The sequence below is a fragment of the Mustela nigripes genome, chromosome 9 (genome assembly GCF_022355385.1).
Source record: "Mustela nigripes isolate SB6536 chromosome 9, MUSNIG.SB6536, whole genome shotgun sequence".
In the NCBI taxonomy this organism is placed as follows: domain Eukaryota; kingdom Metazoa; phylum Chordata; class Mammalia; order Carnivora; family Mustelidae; genus Mustela; species Mustela nigripes.
The window spans coordinates 88,623,327-88,643,508 of NC_081565.1; the positions used below are offsets into that span (position 1 = coordinate 88,623,327).

Here is a 20,182-nt window from a genome sequence, read left to right on the forward strand (position 1 = left end):
TTGTATGGAACCACAAAAGACCCCAAATGGCCAAACCAACCTTGAAAAAGAAAAGCAAAGCTGGATGTGTCACAAGTTATATTACAAAGCTGTAGTAAAACAGTATGGCAATGGCACAAAAACAGACACATAGATCAGTGGAACAGAACAGAAAACCCAGAAATGAACCCACAAGTATATCCTCAATTAACCTTGAACAAAGCAGGAAAGAATATCCAATGGAAAAAAAGACAGTCTCTTCCACAAATGATATTGGGAAAACTGGACAGCAACATGCAAAAGAATGAAAACTGGGCCACTTTCTCACATTACACACACAAATAAATTCAAAATGGATGAAAAACTTAAAAGTAAGTCCTGAAGCCATAAAAATCCCAGAAGGGAGCACAGCCAATAATGTCTCTGACATTGATGGTAGCAACATTTTTCTAGAAATGTCTCCTGAAGCAAGGGAGACAAAAGCTTCTACTCAGGGGAACAACAGAACTAAAAGGCAACCTACGAAAATGGGAGAAGCTGTTTGCCAGTGATATATTTGATAACAGTAGTATCCAAAATATATAAAGAACTCAATACCCAAAGAAAAAATACTCCCAACACCCAAAGAACAAATAATTCAGCCAAGGAATGAGCAGAAGATACAAATAGGCATTTTTCCATAGAAGACCTACGGATGACCAACAAATCCATGAAAAGGTGTTCAGCATCACTCATCATCCCATAAATATAGATCAAAACTACAATGATGCAATTTTAAATGGCATCAATTCCTTGATTTCCCTTTGTTCTGCCTCATTATTAGTCTACAGAAATGCAACTGATTTCTGTCCATCGACTTTGTATCCTGAAACTTTGCTTAATTTCTGTATCAGTTCTACCAACTTTGGAGTGGAGTCCTTTGGGTTTTCCATATAAAGTATCATGTCATCTGCAAAGAGTGAAAGTTTGACTTCCTGTTTGCAGATGTTTGTCTTTTTTTGTTGTTTGTTTGTTTGATTGCTGAGGCTAGGACTTCTAGTACTATGTTGAACGACAGTTGTGAGAATGGACATACCTGCCATATTCCTAACCTTAGGGGAAGAGCTCTCAGTTTTTTCCTGTTGAGGATGATATTCACTGTGGGATTTTTGTATATGGCTTTTATGATATTGAGGTATATTCCTTCTATCCCTACAGGTAGAGAGTTTTTAATCAAGAAAGGATGTTGTATTTTGTCAAGTGCTTTTTCTCCATTAGTTGAGAGGATCATTTGGTTCTTGTCTTTTATTAATGTGAGAGATCACGTCACACCAGTTAGAATGAGTAAAATCGACAACACAAGAAACAGCAGGTGTTGGCGAGGATGCCGTGAAAGGGGAGCACTCTTGCACTATTGGTGGGAATGTATGCTGGTGTAGCCACACTGGAATACAGTATGGAGCAAAAAGTTAAAAACAGAACTACCCTATGATCCAGCAATCACACTACTAGGTATTTACCCAAAGAATGCAAAAATACTAATTCAAAGAGATACATGCACCCCAGTGTTTACAGAAGCATTATTAACAATAGCCAAATTCTGGAAAGAGTCCAAATGTCCATCAACTGATGAATGGATAAAGATGTGTTGTGTATGTATAGACACACACACACACAAATTATGAAAACAGCCTGTGTTCACCGATAAGTGGATAAAGAATGTGTGTGTTGTGTACACATACACACACTGGAATATTAGTCGTAAAAAAGAAGGATATCTTGCCAGTTGCAGTGACATGATAGGAACTAGAGAGTATTATGCGGAGTGAAATAAAATCAGAGAAAGGCAAATACCATATGATTTCATCTATATGTGGAATTTAATACAGAAAAAATATGGACAAAGAGGGGAACAAGACAAAAGGGAAAGCAAACCAAGAAACAGACTTTTAACTATAGAGATCAAATTGAGGATTACTGTAGGGGAGGTTGGTGTGGGGATGGGTTAAATAAGTGATGGGAGCTAAGAAGTGTGCTTATTCTATATGTTGGCTAACTGAACATAATTTTAAAAATATAGGGAAAAAACTGTACTTATTGTGATGAGCACTGGGTGTTGTATAGAAGTGCTGAATCAATATAGTGCACACCTGAAACTACATCACACTGTATATTAACTATAACTTAAATAAAACTTTAAAAAATAAAATATGTAAACAGTTGTTATATTCAACTAATGAACTGCTGAACACTACACCAAAAACTAATGATGTGATATATGCTGGCTAACTGACCATAATAAAAATAAAAGTAAATGCCTGAGTCCTCCAATCAAAGCACATATGGTGGTTTAATGGATTAAAAAAAAAAAAAAAAAAAAAAAAGAACCCATCTACATGCACCCCAAAAGCAACTCACCTCAGACCTAAAGAAGCATAGAGACTGAAAGTGAAGGGATGGAATTTACCATGCAAATGGAAGTGGGAAAAAAGCTGGGTTAGCAGTGCTTACATCAGATAAAACAGACTTTAAAAGGAAAACTTACCAAGAGACAAAGAACAGCATCACATAACAATAAAGAGGTCCATGCAACAAGAGAATATAATAAGTATCTACACACCCAACACAGGAACATCTGAATATATAAAGCAGATATTAATGGACATAAAGAGAGAAACTGATGGTAATACAATAATGATAAGGGATAGATCATCCAGACAGAAAATTAATAAGGAAACATCTTTCAATGACACACTAGACCAGATAGATATTACAGATATATACAGATCATTCCATCCCAAAACAGTAGAATACACATTTATTTCAAGTGCACATGGAACATTCTCCAGAACAGATCACATTTTAGGCCACAAAACAAGCCTCAATAAATTTAAGAAGAGTGAAATCATACCATGCACCTTTTCTGACCACCATGTATGAAACAAAAAATCAATCACACGAGAAAAAAAAAAAAAAAAAAAAAACGGAAAAAAGGCAAAAACACGTGGAGGCTAAACAATATGACACTAAACAACATGGTTCAATGAAGCAATCAAAGAATAAATTTTAAAATATATGAAGACAAATGAAAATGAAAGCACAATGGGCCAAAAGCTTTGGGATGCAGTGAAAGCCATTCTAAAGAAAAATAGTGATACAGGCTCCTCCCAAAATAAAAAAAAAGCTCAGAAAATCTAATCTTAAAGGAAGTAGAAAAAGAAAAATAAATCCCAAGGTGAGTAGAAGGAAGGAAATAATAAAGACCAGAGGAGAAATAAATGACATAGAGACTTAAGGAAAAAAAAAAAATCAATGTAACCAAGAGCTGGCGCTTTGAGAACGTAAACAAAACTGGTAAACCATTAGCCAGATTCATCAAGAAAAAAAGAGAAATGACCCCAATAAATAAAATCTAAAACAAGAGAGAAGTAACAACTGATGCCACAGAAACATATAGAAGTATAACAGAATAATACAAAAAACTATATGTGAGAATAATACAAAAAACTATATGCCAACAAATTAGAATACCTAAAAGAAATGAATAAATTCTAGGAATATATAATCTTCCAAAACTGAATTAGGAAGAAATAGAAAATTTTTACAGACTGACTACTACTAATGAAATTGAATCAATAATCATACGATCTCTAAAACATGAAAGTATAGGGCCAAATGAATTCACAGGTGAATTCTACCAAACATTTATGTCAGAGTGAATACTTATCCTCAAACTTTTCCAAAATATAGAAGAGGAAGAAAATCTTCCAAATACATTCTAGGAGGCTAGCATTACCCTGATACCAAAACCATAAATACCACACACACACACAAAAACCACATCCTTTATCCAAGACAACATCCTTTATGAACATACATGTAAACATCCTCAATGAAATAGTACCAAGCCACATTCAAGAATACCTAAAAGGATATTTCATCATGATCAATTGGGATGTATTCCAGGGATGCAAGGATGGTTCAATATTTGCAAATCAATCAATGTGAAACACCACATCAACAAAACAAAGGAGAAAAATATAATCATCTCAATAAATGCAGAAAAACATTTCACAAAATTCAACATCCATTCATGATAAAAACTTCAACAAAGTGGGCTTACAGGGAACATGACTCAACATAGTAAAGCCTTATATGAAAAACCCACTGCTAACACCATACCCAGTGGTCAAAAACAGAGGTTTTCCTCTAAAATCAGGAACAAGATAAGGATATTCACTCTTGCCACTTGAAAAAAACAACACAAAAAACTTTTTTTTTTTTTTAAGATTTTATTTATTTGACAGAGACAGTGAGAGAGGGAACACAAGCAGCGGGAGAGGGAGAAGCAGGCTTCCCACTGAGCAGGGAGACTGATGCAGGGCTTGAACCCAGGACCCTGGGATCATGACCTGAGCTGAAGGCAGCTGCTTAATGACTGAGCCACCCAGGCGCCCCTACTCTTGCCACTTTTATTCAACACAGTGCTGGAAGTCCTTACTCAGCAATCAGATAAAGAAGATGTTAAACTGTCATCATTTGCAGGCGACATGATGTTACACAGAGAAAATCCTAAAGGTTACACTAAAAAAGCTTCTAGAATAAATACAGTAAAGCTACAGGATACAAAGTTAATATCCAGAAATCAGTAGCATTTTTTGTCCACTAATAAAGCAGAAGGAAAAATCAAGAAAATTTCATTTATATTTGCAACAAAAATAATAAAATACTTAGAAATAAATTTAAGCAAAGAATTAAAAGACCTAGACTCTGAACAATACAAAGCATTGATGAAAGAAATTGGTGATGACACAAAGAGATGGAAAGATATTCCATACTCATAGACTGGAAGAATAATATTGTGGGGGTTTTTTTGTTTTTTTTTTTTAAAGATTTATTTATTTGACAGAGAGAAATCACAAGTAGACAGAGAGGCAGCCAGAGAGAGAGAGAGAGGGAAGCAAGCTCCCTGCTGAGCAGAGAGCCCGTTGTGGGACTCGATCCCAGGACCCTGAGATCATGACCTGAGCCGAAGGCAGCGGCTTAATCCACTGAGCCACCCAGGCGCCCTGGAAGAATAATATTGTTAAATGTCCATACTACCCAAAGCAATCTGCAAATTCAGTGCAATCCCTATCAAACTACCAATAGTATATTTCTTCAGAACTAGAAGAGAATCCTAAAATTTGTATGGAAGCACAAAAGACCCAGAATAGCCAAAACAATCTTGATTAAGAAGAACAAAGCTAGAGATATCACAAACCCAAGTTTCAAGATATACTACAAAACTGTTGTAATCAAAACTGTATGGTACTGGCACAAAAACAGACACATAGATCAATGGAACAGAGCAGAGAGCCCAGATGTGGACCCTCAACTCTATGGTCAAATAATCTTTGACAAAGCAGGAAAAATGTCTCTTCAAATGTCTATATATAGACAACTATATATAGAAGAATGAAACTCAACCAGTCTCTTACACCATACGCAAAGATAAACTCTAAATGGATGAAAGACCTCAATGAGACAGGAATCCATCAAAATCCTATAGGAGAATATAGGCAGTAACCCTTCGATACTGGCCACAGCAACTTTTTTCAAGACACTTCTCCAAAAACTAGGGAAACAACAAAAGCTGAAACGAACCTTTGGGACTTCGTCAAGATAAAAAGCTTCTGGACAGCAAAGGAAACCATCAACAGAACAAAGAGGCAACCCACGGAATGGGAGAAGGTATCTGCAAATGACACTACGGACAAAGGGCTGGTATCCAAATCTATAAAGAACTTCTCAAATTCAACAGCCATAGAACAAGTCAAAAAATGGGCAGAAGACATGAACAGACACTTCTCCAAAGAAGACATACAAATGGCCAACAGACACATGAAAAAATATTGAACATCATTAGCCATCAGGGAAATACAAATCAAAACCACACTGAGATACCACCTTACACTGGTCAGAATGGCAAAAATTAACACGGCAAGAAAAAAACAAATTTTGGAGAGGCTGTAGAGAAAGGGGAACCCTCCTACCCTGTTGGTGGGAATACGAAGTGGTACAGCCATTTTGGAAATTAGTGTAAAGGTGTCTAAAAAAATAGAGCTACCCTACGATGCAGCAATGGCAATACTGGGTATTTACTCCAAAGATACAGACATAGTGAAAAGAAGGAGTACATGCACCCCAATGTTCAAAGTAGCAATGTCCACAATAGCCAGACTGTGGAACGAGCTGAGATGTCCTTCAACTGATGAATGGATAAAGAAGATGTGGTCCATATACACAATGGAATATTACTCAGCCATCAGAAAGGATGAATACCCAACTTTTGCATCAACATGGATGGAACTGGAGGAGAAGATACTAAGTGAAATAAGTCAAGAAGAGAGAGTCAAGGGGCGCCTGGGTGGCTCAGTGGGTTAAGCCGCTGCCTTCGGCTCAGGTCATGATCCCAGGGTCCTGGGATCGAGCCCCACATCGGGCTCTCTGCTCAGCCAGGAGCCTGCTTCCTCCTCTCTCTCTCTGCCTGCTTGTGATCTCTCTCTGTCAAACAAATAAATAAAATCTAAAAAAAAAAAAAAAAAAAAAAAAAAAAAAGAAAGAGTCAATTATATGGTTTCACTTCTTTGTGGAACATAAGGAACAGCATGGAGGACATTAGGAGAAGGAAGGGGAAAATGAAGGGGGGGAATCACAGGGGAAGAGGAACCGTGAGAGACTATGGACTCTGGAAAACAAACTGAGGGTTGTCATTTATTTCTAAAATAATTTTATGGTGGTCAGAGAACATACTTTGAATATTAATTATTTAACATTCACTGAGACTTGATTTACTTCCCAGTATATTCCTTTTTTCTTTTTAAGCGTTCTCTGTGTTCCTACAAAGGAAGTATCTTCTGTAGTTGTAAATGTGGTGCCCATACGGGGAAGAAACTTGGTGCACCTTCTTAGATTCTCAGGTACTCCTGTTTTATTTCTCTTTGTCAGTGACCCACCTGAATTAATTGCCCTTCTAGCACTTGGACGAAATTCAGTACCATTTCAGCTTACCAAAAAAAAGTAAATGATAGTCATCCTCCAACTTCAGAGAAAGTCTGAAAGTCAAAGAACCTTATCTTCTGTCAGCACAGGATGGAAAGAAAGAAAGTCTGCATGTACAGCCTCAGCAGGTCTTAGTGAAAATCAGGCCCAGTTGCAGGATGAATAACACTCTAATATTTGGGATTGAGATACTTGGCGGACAATCTTAGAATCAGGACATACACACCCATTTCCCTGAACCCTTTCTGATGGCAGAAACATCCCCTTCCATATTGGCCTCACCTGAGGTGGATGCCTTGAACGATGATGTCTGTCCTCCTGAGGACCTCACTTTCATTGCCTCTAGGTTGGTATCGAAAATCAGGTACCAGCAGAGCCTGGAGAGAGAAATACAAACCCTGCTTTGGGCAAAATGTACCTAAAAAACAAAGGAATTACAGGACCTGCCTAATAATAGGGCCTGGGGAGTGTGTGTAAAAGTGGATCCTGGTGTTCAAAGAGGGAAGGTAGAATTTAAGACCCGACGAGATTTACCTGGGGCACTCACCTTTGATTCACAAATTTTACTTGAGTAAAAATATCTGAAGCCATCCCAGTGGACTAAGGATGGGCAGAGTCAGAGTGGCAATCAAGATTGTATGACCTGAAGGGATCTGAGGCAGTGACTGTTACACCACAACTCCCTAACTTATTTATATAAAGAGGAAAAAAAAATGTAGTTGCCTTCCACCTTGGTAGAAAATTGGGACCCCCCCCACCCAGTTTGCAGCTCTAAATCTATATACTCCAGCGCACACTCAGTGAAAAGAAGGTCAGTGCCCCTTCAGTGACATTCCTGAAACTCCATCACACATGTATACAGTGAATATTCCTTCAGTTGTTCCTCAAAGGAACCTGTGGCCATCTGCCAGGGTGGGCATGCACTGGGAAGGTAAAAGGTGTGTCGAGATGTTTCTTCTCAGGTGAAGGACAAGCTGCTGTACTTCAAGTATCTCTCCACTTGAACAAAAACAATGAAAATAACACTTTGTGGGTCTCTGGAATTTGAATTAGGATGCAACAAGTACCAAAGCTGGGAATATTCCTCTGACCCATATACTGCGTAACCCCAGAAGCTGACAGATTCTCAGGGGCCCAGAAACAAAGCCAGAGCAGACCCTAGCTGTGGCACAAGATACCCTCCTTCTTGATCCTAGAACTCAGCAGGTCAGAAGGTGCTAGCAAGATCTAGGATTGGTAAGGATGTTGTCTGGAATCTGGAAAGCTCCAACAGGGAAGACAGAACAGAGAGGTAAGATTCTGGAGTTAAATATGTGCCTTCTAGGGATGAGAACGAGTCACCAACAGCAGGGCATAAAGTGAGAATGGATCAGTTTCCCATCCTAAGCTAGATGTGATATGATCCGCCCATCACAGAATTCAGTGTGCACAGAAGCGATCTCTTGTGCAATGGTAATGGCCCTTTTGGGACTGGACCATAGGGCCCAAGTGAATCACAGAACAGGTGACCCAGATTCCTACCTGTGCTGCCTCTCCTGACAGTTCCCATGCTTCTTGGGGGGCTCCTACCAATAACCAGCATGAGGAAAGGACTCAGAGTGAATCACAACTGGGTTGGCTTGTTGTGTGGGTGTTGGCGGAAATGGCCTGTGGGGCCTCTGCTGCCTCATTACAGCGCCACTTGGGATGTCCCTGAAAGACACTGTGAAAGGAAGTCCTTCAAACGAACCATGCTGAGAGTGGCTCAGTCATTCATTCATAAGGAAGAAAATGACTGGAGGTACAGAGACACATGGACTTTCCCAGAAGGGTCCAACTGGAGTTCCAAGAAAGGTGGAGGAGGGCAAACAGCATGAGATTTTTGTGTCTTACCTGAAAGCCCACCAGAGACCATGTACTACAGGGAAGGCTCTCAGTGATACAGCAACAGGATGACCATCCTCTGGCTGCCAGGCAGACTCTTCTCACACATCCGGCCCTTGTGCAGAGGCCTGGGAACAGTGTCCGGGATGACAGCTAAGCATAGGCTCAATGGCAAGGACTTCCTGTACCAAGACTCATGTTACCACCATAGCTGAAGGCTTGTCCAGTGGACAGCAGACTGATGCTATCAACTCGGCACCATTAATCACGGGGCAGTATTTTGTCCTTATGGCCCCTGCCTATGGTTCTGCCAGCACCATCCCCAAAGACTCACAGAATGCCTTACCTGTGATATCCCACAGCACTGCCTCTGAACGAAGGACTCCTTTTCCACCAGAGGAGGTGTGACCATGAGCTCATAACTATGGAATGCACTGGTCTTGTCCCATTCCATCATCCAGGATTAACTGGCCTGACATGATGGTGACATGGCTTACCAACGGTTACTAAGGTGCTGGCCAGGGGGTCAACACTTAATGTGGCCTGGATACCATCATCCAATCCAGGATGTGGCACACATTCTGAACCGATTACCAGTGATGAACAGTGCCCCTACTGCTACAGTATAGGAGTCTGAGGACCAACAGGTGTCGGAGTGGCCCCAATTACGACAGCCAGCAACCCTGTATATTTTGTTGTTCCTCATTCATGCAACCTGGCACTCTCAGGGATTGTGGGTAAGTCCCAGCTCCGGGAGACGGGAGTGGAGACAGTTCTTTCAGGGTCACAGCAAGAATACCTTTAAGGGGAATCTGTGATTACCACCTGACTCTCTAATGTTCTTGGCCCAACAGGCAAAGAAAGGATTGGTTCTGATGATTGGGATAGTAACTGACAAACACCAGGGACGAAGGTTGCTAGTAGATGATCGAGTACGGTAGGGTGTGTCTACAACCTACATGAAGGAACTGGGTATCTCTTAGCAGTGATTTAGTGGCAATGGCTTTCAATGAGCAAGGGAAACCACCACGACCATCGCCTTGGGGATGAAGGTCTGGGTCATCCCACTAAACAACCCAGATAGCCCAAAGTGCTACTTGAAGGGAATCCAACAGAGGGGCTCTTGCCACAGGCATCCAGAATAGGTCGTCAGCTTTGGGACTCTGGTCACACCTGCAGAGTAAGGATGCCTTTGTTCTCAGCAGGAGGGGGCTCAGTAGGTCCCACCATGTAGTCTGAGGGCTGGACACGACAGGAGGGGGTGATGCAAAGGGTGGACTGAGCTGGGACACAAAACTTACCTCCAGTTCCCTCAACCGGCCCCTCTCCTGCAGCTGGCACCCCATCTACACCAGGCTGCCCCGCCCCTGGAGCTGAGGCACCCGATGCAGGGCATTTGAGCTCTCTGCCAGCCACCTGGGTGCTGGATGGTGCATACTGCAGGCGCACGGGAGTGAGCCCACAGCGAGCAAGGGCCTCAAAGAGCTACACCCTCAGAGCAAAGGGTGCAGGAAGTAAGAGAAGGCAGCTTAGTGCTGACCAGAGCAGGGGATGGGTGGGGGCCTGGTAGGGAGCCAAGGCAGTGCTACCTGGAAACTGCACCACCGGACCACCTACCTTGGATTGGCCAAAGATGTTCACATGTGAACAGGACCGAGGCAGCCTCCATTACTGGGTCCCGTGTCCTCCATCCTGTGTCCATGCGTCCGCAAACACGGAGCAGCATCCGGCTTCCTACTGTTTACATTTTTTTGGCCGCCTAATAATGCAAAGTGATAGGTCATTATTGTTTTATTCAGCTGTAATTACTTATGATTTTGAGCATTTTCCCCTATACTTTAGGGTTTGGTTTCTTCTGTAAATTATGTTTCCTCTTAGTTCAATTTGGGGTTTGCTATCAATGGCATGGGTTAATTTTGGTTATGTTGGCACTTGTACAGAAAATTTAAATTTTGATATAAGACTATTTCACTATGGGATTTGCTTTTGTATTATTTAATCCTGCTCTAAAAAGCCTTTTCTAATTTTCCTACAATTACAAAATATAACTTTTTATTTATAAATTATAACTCCTCCCCTATAATTTAAAAATATGCTGTTTAGGGGTTCCTGGGTGGCTCAGTTCATTGAGTGACTGCCTTCAGCTCAGGTCACGATCCGAGAGTCCTGGGACTGAGTCCCACGTCGGGCTCCCTGCTTAGCGGGGAGCCTGCTTCTCCCTCTCCTCCCTGCTACAGCTCTCTCTCTCTCTAATAAATAGATAAAATCTCAAAAAAAAAGTTTTTTTTTTAAATGCTGTTTAGATCCTTTACACACACAAACAGTTTGTGCATGGTCCAAGAAGAAATCTGATTTTACTCCATCTGCATCGCCAGTCCTTCCAAGGTCACTTACTGAGCATCATTTCTGACTTATGGGACTTACACTGTATACCCAACCTCCAAACATACCTGCGCCTCAGTCCTCCATTGTCTCTTCACTCACGGATGCCACCTGTCTCCGTGACAGTTTAATTCTGTCTTCATAATTCACAGAACAGGTCTACCCAGTGACAGTTTAATTCTGTCTTCATAATTCACAGAACAGGTCTACCCCTTCCTTTGCCCTTTTTTTCCTTCAAGACTGTCTTGGCTACTCTTGTCCTCTTACAGCTCCGTATACATCTGATCATCTCTTTACACTCTATTTTAAAAACAGTAGCAATTATATTGGTATTGCTTCCAACATATGGTCTCTTTAAAGTAGTAATTCTTCTGTTCACAAACACAGGTTATCTCTATTCTTTATTCCTTTAGAAAAGCTGTGTTTTTTCTTTAGTAAAGTTTTTTTTTTTTTCTTTTTAAATCCCAAGATATTACAGTTTTTGGTGTTATTGTGAATGGAATAATTTTCCTATATTTTCTAATTTTTGTTACACTGATTTCAGTATACAAATAACCTATTCACCAATCATGATTTGCTAATTCTAATGATTTTCTTAGGTTTCTAAAGGAGATAGTACTATTTAGAAATTACAGCACACATACCCATTTCTAATTTTTTTTTTTTTAGAATTTAAAAAAGTATTTCATTTATTAGTACATCAAGGGCAATACTTAATTATAGTGGTTCATACTGTTTATACAGTAAACAGTTTATACAGTAAACTGTTATACTGTTTAACATCAGTAAAAAATTTTCTGATTACCTATCATCAGGCATGTTTACAGTCTTTCACACTCCCTTTATCCAGTTAAGAAAATTATTTTCCAAGATATTTCATAATTCCTGCTTAGATTTTTTTAACTCATCAGTTATTTAAAAGTGAGTTTTAATGGTGTGTATGTGTGTGTGTTTGGTAGGACTATTCAAAAAGGAATTTTTGTAGTTAGCAACTAATATTTTGGAATTTGTTAAGACTTAGCTTGTGGCCAGGTACTAGGGAAAGTTCTTCATGTTTTCTGTTTCTGCTTAGTACAGAGTATCTTGGCTGCACCTGGAGTAACAGAGGCTCAGAGGAAGGCTGTCAGCCTCCTGGCAGGAATCAGAGGTGCCACTGAGGCCCTCGTGCTCCCCCGGCAGCAGCGGTCCTTGCCATATGAAGGGAAGGAAGCCTCAGAACTTGGATTTACAGGACACGAGAGCATGACACACTTCGGTGTTTCCCCCAGGCTGTGGTATCACACCTCAAAGACCTTGCTTTCCTGTGAAGAGCCTGGGGGCCAGACTTCACACACACCGTCTGCAAAAGCTTCCTACGCCCCCATTAGGACTCCCTCCAGAAGCTTCCTACGTCACACCCAAAGCAGGAGCCCACAGAAGTGTCCCTGGGCAGGGCCACTAGAGCCGGACCCACCACCATCCTAAGGCTGCAGCCAGCACGTGCTCGGCTCTGGCCAGCGGCCTTCCATGAGAACCGGCCCCACTGCTTTCCTAGTCGCCACATGTCCACGCCGCTCAGGCGGCCCTTATACTCGCCAGTCCCTTAGCTGAGCTCCCTCTTTTGCCAACGCTGCAGCCTCTTACCATGTGCCTTCACCCAAAACTCCTGCTCTTGAACTTACCTGGACTTTCTTCGTCTTCGGAATGAAACAGCTGTTTCCTTTCTTGCTGTGTCATGTGTTTATTTTAGCGAATTTCTTGTCTCCTCTCCCTTTCCTCCATGGCTTTATGCAGGACGCACGAGGACCGCTGACGACCAGACAGGACTGTACTAGGATTAACAGAGTTCTGACTTCGAGAGGACAAGGACCCCGGGTTTCCAAATCTCTGTTATGTAAGATACTCACACCAGGGGGAGGCCGGGCAAAAGGCATATCCATATACCTTACGGCACTGCCTTTCCAGCTTTTCTGTAAACCTAAAATGATCCGAAAATAAGCCTTATCTTAGATTTTAAAGGTGGGGGGAGGCCACAGATTTTTTTTCCTTTTGGGGAAATGACTATATGTGGGCCTGTCCGTACGGGGCTCAGGAGCTACGGGGTTGCGGTTCTGCACAGCTGGAGCAGCAGGTTGTAGTTGAGAGGTTTTAACCCTCATTGGCTCTCAAGAAGTTTTCCTATTTTTGAAGACTTTTTCACAGTGCAAGTCAACTGGCAGCCACTCCATCGAAGCTGAAGAGGTCCCTCTCTCCCATCCCGGCCCGGGCGGCGCGGGCATGTGGTGAAGCCAGAAACACGCGCATCCTGGTGTTCGGAGCATCGGAGCAGCCAGGACGTGTTCAGACAGCGTCAGTACGTCGCACGCAGCGGCAGCAGCACAGGGGCACCCGGCCAGACGACGGCAGGCAAGGCCTTGCTTAATGCCTGCTGCCTGCTTCCTGGGGGTCCGCGTCTGCTTCTCCAGCCTTCCCTCTGACCTAGTGCGCAGCTCTATTTCCTGCCAGTGAACTCCTTCCTTGGTGTCAGCCAGCCTTCTCTCCTGCTGCCTGCCGTTGGGAACTCAACGGATATGCCCCCCACGGCAGCCGGGGCTTCCCTGCGGACCACCTCTGGGGGTGCCACGCGCACAGAATACAAAACGGTGTCCCTGCGGTTCTGCAGTGTGGCGCCACACAGCTATTTATTAATGTGTGTCTAAAGCACGTGACAGAATAGGGAAAACAGCATCTCCTTACTTTATTACATATCTGAACAACACGACAATGAGGACGCCGGCGCAGCACCTTGAACGTGCGCTCCTTGGGTCCGCTCCTCTCGCCCACTTACTGGTCTGAATAAGCCTGGGCAGGGGGCAGTGCAGCCAGACAACAGGCCAGTATGGGTGACTCTGTTACTGGTCAGGCTCCCAGCTGGAGAAATAGAAACGTCGTATATTCTTCATAGGCCTGTTGTGAGAATTAAAAAAAAAAAAAAGTCACATAGCACAGTGCGTGGCCCATAAGAGGCCTATGAGAATTGCTCCTTCCTTTTCCAGTGTTGATAAAATAATCAGTTTGTATGCAGACAAGCTTTTCACCAGAGTGAGATTATCTTCAGTTGACACAATCATCTGAGCCACGCTGGATGTTGAAACAGTATGACCTCAGAATGCTCGTCCCGATGTTTCTGGCTTCCACACCCACGATGCTCACACTGTCGCTCTCCACGTGGGTGAATCCACTGCGAAAGGAAGGGACGGGCTGTGTGTTAACTTGCGGAAGACACGGATTTAGGGAGGTAAGTCTTTACACAAAGACGGAACACAACCTCTGGACCTTCTCCAACCTAGCACCCCCCATCCGTGTTGAGATCTGCGCTCATTCTTGACCATTAGCAAATACGCTCACATTCTGGAGTGGGAGTATCAGCTTTGTGCCCTCCTGATGGTAGCTGCCCGAATTACGATTTCAGGAAGTCTAGAAACTTCCAGTAGACAACATATACCTCATTCAATCTTGAGAGGGTAGTCACTTCCCCAGAACCGAGAATCAGGCCATCAGTTCCCAACCAGTTTCAGTGAAAGACATCGACACAGGAGCCATCACTTCCCACGATGCTGTCTTTGCCCAAGAAGGCAGACTGTGCTGCTCTGAGGCTGACAGCGAGCGAGCCGTGTGGAGACAACCATGCCAGCCAAACCACACAAAGGACTTGAGTTTCCTGTAAAAGCTGGTTTTGGCTACAGTCTGCTTCTAAAATATTGCCACTTTTGGATTTTGTGAACCACCTTTTAGCTTAGAATAAATTCCACACTAAAAACAACAAAAATAAAGCTGCTAAGAACATTCATGTACAAGTCCTTGTTTGGATATAACATATCTCCTGGGTTATAGATACGTGGGGGTATGTGGCTGGGTTGTTAGTAAATGTACATCTAACACACCCATTTTCCCTGTTTTCTTTAGAGAATTATTTATGTATTATGTATTCACAGATAACATTTTAGGAAACTGAAAAGCTCTCAGAAAGTACTGTTTATGTCCTGCAGCACTCAGAAAGGGGCTGGGAAAACCTTATGGGGAACAGCATGAAGCAGCAGGATTGCTGGGCTCGTTGTTGCCAAATGAGGCTCCCAAAAGAAACTGCCACACATCTAAGGATTTCTGTAGGAATCTGTTCTGGATCAGGAAAGGGGCTTAATTAAAAATCTTGATCCATTCTAGGGTCCTAAGTAAAACACACTTCTGAAAAGGTATTTCTAGGTGTGCTACTTATTTATCACATTGAGGATGGAGTCAGTTCAGTGAAGGACATTTTCCATTCTATGTCCATGTAATTCAGTGTGTAAAAACGCACGTGTGGAAGATTCTCCCAGTGCTACGTGCTCAGCACAATGGTCCTATTGTGTAGTGCACACGGTGCAGTTAAAAGACATGTAAAAAGGAGGGGCGCTGGGTGGCTCAGTGGGTTAAAGCCTCTGCCTTCAGCTCGGGTCATGATCCCAGGGTCCTGGGATCGAGCCTCACATCGGGCTCTCTGCTTAGCAGGGAGCCTGCTTCCTCTCCTCTCTCTGCCTGCCTCTCTGCCTACTTGTGGTCTCTGTCAAATAAATAAATAAAATCTTTAAAAAAAAAAAAAAAAAGACATGTAAAAAGGAAGTTTCTAAACGTGCCACTTGCCTGCTAAGTTGAGAACGGTGTTATTTCAGTGAAAGGATGCTCTAACCACTCAGTAACGATGTAGAGAATTCTTTAAGGACACACGTAGAAAAGAGTGGGGCCAGATATATCTGGAGGCCAGAATGGGAGCACAAGCCCCTCAAGGGCAACCTCCCCACCTGGTCGCTCTCCAGTGACCATGAGTACAAGAGTCAGCGCTGTGTCCCTCTGCGGGGAGAGGCTTCCCGCTGCCGAGGAGGAGCCATCACAACGGTCCAAGCGGCTGTGGCATCTAAGTGGGACCTCGCCCACCGAAGGGGCTTGTCACAAATGCCAGCCTCTGGTCACAGGCAGACTCAACATGGTGAGGCCATGATGCCCCCACGCCTGAAGGGCAAGCGCGTGAAGGGTCATTAACTAGCAAAAATACAGCAACGTAGGTGTGAACGTCAAAGGAACCGAAGGAGGAATCCTGGGTCAAGCAGCAAGTGACGGAAGCCTTCTCAGAATTCTGCGGCAGGCTGTCCTCTATCCTTTGCTTAGCAAGTCAGTAGAGCGTTACAGCTCACCGATTATCGGAAGATTTAAGTTCGATCTCTACTTCTTATCAGAAAGTTGAGCTGGTTTACTAAAGGGAATGAAGTTCTTCTATATTAATTAGTAGTTTTAATAATTATCTTCAAATAACAACTCATTGAAAACTCAGAAATGAGGTAGGTTTGTGACAGAAATCTAGTTTTTTCAGTATTTGGTTTGGGGCTTGGTGTTTCTTCATTTTCCATTTGCGACAGTAAAAGGTCTGCCACGACAAGCTGAGATCACCCCAGACCTCATACCAAGTGAATGAGGCGGTCAGCCACCTCACTGTGAGCAGCCCAGGGCAGATCTGTCCGCCTGTTTGTAGAACTCCATCTGGCAAGAAGAAACAAATGATTCCAAAACACTAATGACCGAACTCAAAGCAAAACTGCGCTGGCTGGGACTTTCCCATCTCACCCCCACTGACTCCACACCACCTGCGTTTGGGAAGTGGTTCTGGAATCGTGTGGCTTAGGGCAGGAGGGGAGATCAGGGCTGCAGGTCCAGGCCGGGCCCGGCTGGGTGTCGCTGTGCGTCCCTGCCGGACTGTGGGCAAAACAGCCGTATCTCAGCGCCTCTGTCTGATCTGGGAGAGTGGGGGGCGCGACCACGGGTGCCGGTTTTGTGCACTAGAGGAGATAACGAAGATGATGCCTGGCATCTGTTTTTAAGCAGAGGAGGAAATGGCATCTGAGCAGCGGCTTATCTCAGGCCCCCAGATAACGAAAATGGGCCAGGCTGAGACCCAAGTCCCAGTCACACCCCTTCCAGCTGCTGCTGCTGCTGGGCCAGGTGAGGCCGCTTCACGGGTGAAGGGAAGGGAACTGGGAGCCGTTACCTGGCCCATCTGTGGGAGCCCCCGAGCAGGTGATAGCAGCTCTTCAGGACAGGAAGCTGATTCTCCTTGCTCCACACGTAGACGCGCAGGGAGAGGTCGAAGGAAGCAGTGAGGACTCGACTCTCGTCCTTGAAATGAGAAGCCAAGTGAGGCAGAGCCGTGGGCCCTGGAGTTGGGGCCACAGTGCAGGCGGGCAGACCCACACTCACCACCCACAGGGCCGTGATGGGCTTCTGGTGGTCCTGGAAGGCTGCCAGCTGCAGGCCCTGGACGGTGAAGAGCACCAGCTCCAAGCCCGACACCAGCAGGATCACCTGAGAGCCGTGGGCCTTCATGAGGTGAGGAGGCGTCATGGTGTCTGGCAGGAGGAAACTTGCAATCTGTTGTACTTTTTGAAATGAAAACACACGGACTGTCATCTCTCAGTAGCAACTCGGGGTGTGGAGTACATGTGCCTCACCCAAGATGCCGTGGGATGCTGACAAGAGCAACACCTTTGTGGTGGCACATGCAGTTACTCCCTGAAGCCGCCCAGTCATCCACTCTCCAGTATGGAGGACGGTGCCCTACTTAAGGGCACTGTAAAGATTTGAGGCAAAATGCATGTGGAAGTGACAATATCTGACACAAGTACCTCCCAGGGGATGCCCCCCCTGCTCTTCCCCAGCTACACCAGGGTGATGTGAGAAGAGCCCCATGAGAACTATGACATTTATAACATCTGCCAAAAGCTATTACTGATGATACTCTTTTATACTGAATAGCATTTTTTTTTTTTTAATGAATTGGATCATTTCCTATGGTTTACCAGCGGGGAGGGGGGGATTACCTCTTTTGAAGAATTCATGCTCATATCAAACAAGGGATCAGAGTACACATCCTGTTTCCCTTTTTTCCTCAGCTACTAAGAAGCTCAGAGTAGGGACGCCTGGGTGGCTCAGTGGGTTAAGCAGCTCCTTCGGCTTGGGTCATGATCCCAGCGTCCTAGGATCGGGTCCCACATTGGGCTCCTTGCTCGGCGGGGAGCCTGCTTCTCCCTCTGCCTCTGCCTGCCATTCTGTCTGCCTGTGCTCACTCTCTCCCCGCTCTCTGTCTCTGACAAATAAATAAAATCTTTAAAAAAAAAAAAAAAAATCTCAGAGTAAAGTTTACGGTCAAAAGATGACATGAAAACAAATTAATGTAATACTAAAGAAAAAATGCTAGGGGCCACAAGGCAGGCCAGTGGCCCTGAAGTGGAGTTTGGGAGACAGGGAAGGCAGAAAAAGAGATGACAGATCTTGTTTTCCTGCTGGCTGCGAGCTCCCTGGGGAAGCTACAGTTGTGGCACACTCAGTTGTGCACGCTCAGCACCAAAAGACTGTGTTTGCCACAGTTGTGACAAGACAGTGAGGAGAGGCGAGACTGTAAGTGGCCAGTGGGTAGTGTCTGGATCCCAGGGCCACCCAGAGGGCCTGGCACGCACTCAACCACTCGGCCAGTACATGCACAAACAAGACATTTGTTGGGCCCTGTATTCACTGAGAGGGAAGAAAAGTGCCCCAAAGGAAACCACCTTGCAAAGGGCATGGTCCTGGCTCAGGGACCCTTACCCACAACGTCCACTCCCTCCTGGGACTGTTTGGCCTCCAGTTCATAGGTGGTGATGGCCAGCTGCCCGCTGTCATGGTTTCTGTGCATCACCATCAGCCTGGCCGTCTCGTCAGGGGCCCAGCAGGCTCTGGAAATCTGCCAGATGGGCAGAGTGGTAGAGACGGGAGGCTCCTCTTCCACCGGAGCGAGCAGGGAGCGAGTGTAGAACACCTGAGGAAACACCACCACATGGTCCATGCCACAGAGAAGCACCCAGGAGGGCCGCAAACCCACAACCGGTGACATCACTTTGTCTTTACAGGGTCACCCATGTCCCTTGTGTGCCTTGCTCTCCAGACTGCTCAGTCAGGCCCCGCCGCAAATAGCCTGCACACCAGTACCGGGTCAGGACAGCTGTGTCAGTACTCTGACAGGACAACTGAATCAATGGCTCTGTGGTGTTTTTTTAAGGGCTCTTGGAGTTCTGAGCAGTGTACGTCACTGGTGTGCTTTTGTCTCCAATGTCTTGCTCTGGATTCCTGTCCTCCCCACTCGAAGTCTGCTCCTGATGACTCCTCTGTCCCCGGACCATCCTGTCTGCAGGTGCTGCTGGCAGCCTTGGTCCATTACTGGTCCACAAACGTGGGCACAGAACCCACCACCTTATATGCACAAAGCCAGGACCCCGGAGGGGAGGGCGCAGCTCCCCACTGACCTTTGGGCCCAGGTCTGAGTCCTGGGTCGAAGCGAACACCCACTGGCAGTCAGGAGAGCAGAGGAGGCTGGTGGGGCTGCCTGGAAACACCGCAGTCCTGGAGAGCAGCCGCAGGTGGGGCACAGTCAGCGCATACAGCATGCCCTCCGCAGAGGCCACCTGCACAGCAAAGGCCGTGGTCAGCACCCAGCCTCCCCCAAGGGCAGGGGGCCAGCGCCTGACAATGCTGCAGTGATGGCACTTGCGCGCCAGAAACAGACACGCTCCGGTAGTGCAGAAGTCTTCGGAGCAAACCCTCTCCTCGCTCCTCCCAGCAGCCGGGGCCCGACCTCAGGGGCTCCTTCGACCAGCTACGCTGAAGTAGCCACAAACGGCCTTTTGTCTACAGCTTCTAACGCTCCTTGGAAATATTTCCAAGGAGCCATTTCCCACCACTTTTTACTTCCTCTCGCTCTTAGGGAAGTTCAAGTTGTTCGCAAGTCTCACTGCTGCGCACTAAGTGCTCCCACACCGACGCTCCGGACCACAGTTCCAGTACTTCCTCCCAGAGACCCCGGAGCTGGCCCAGTCAGGTCAAAGAGGGTCACGCTGAGAAACTAACAGGGAAAAAACAA

General features: G+C 44.9%; 1 protein-coding gene and 1 long non-coding RNA gene across 5 annotated transcripts in view; one reads left to right on the plus strand and one right to left on the minus strand.

Annotated features, from left to right (window-relative positions):
• LOC132024892 (uncharacterized) overlaps positions 1-14,341 on the plus strand; it is a 78,836-nt gene extending 64,495 nt beyond the window's left edge. Inside the window, exons 3-4 of one of the 2 annotated variants that reach the window (XR_009406345.1) lie at positions 12,320-13,120; positions 13,417-14,341. This is a non-coding gene — a long non-coding RNA (uncharacterized LOC132024892). Of the gene's footprint in view, positions 1-12,319 lie in introns of both variants that reach the window. The other variant, XR_009406346.1, reaches the window with a different exon arrangement.
• LOC132024890 (F-box/WD repeat-containing protein 12-like) overlaps positions 13,940-20,182 on the minus strand; it is a 31,776-nt gene continuing 25,533 nt past the window's right edge. For all 3 annotated transcript variants that reach the window (XM_059412072.1, XM_059412075.1, XM_059412074.1), the window contains exons 6-10: positions 19,569-19,727; positions 18,874-19,084; positions 17,491-17,669; positions 17,282-17,409; positions 13,940-14,446 (exon numbers count right to left, since the gene is read on the minus strand). In XM_059412072.1, the coding sequence (XP_059268055.1) occupies positions 14,320-14,446; positions 17,282-17,409; positions 17,491-17,669; positions 18,874-19,084; positions 19,569-19,727 (804 nt within the window). In that variant the 3' untranslated portion in view covers positions 13,940-14,319. The remainder of the gene's footprint in view (positions 14,447-17,281; positions 17,410-17,490; positions 17,670-18,873; positions 19,085-19,568; positions 19,728-20,182) is intronic.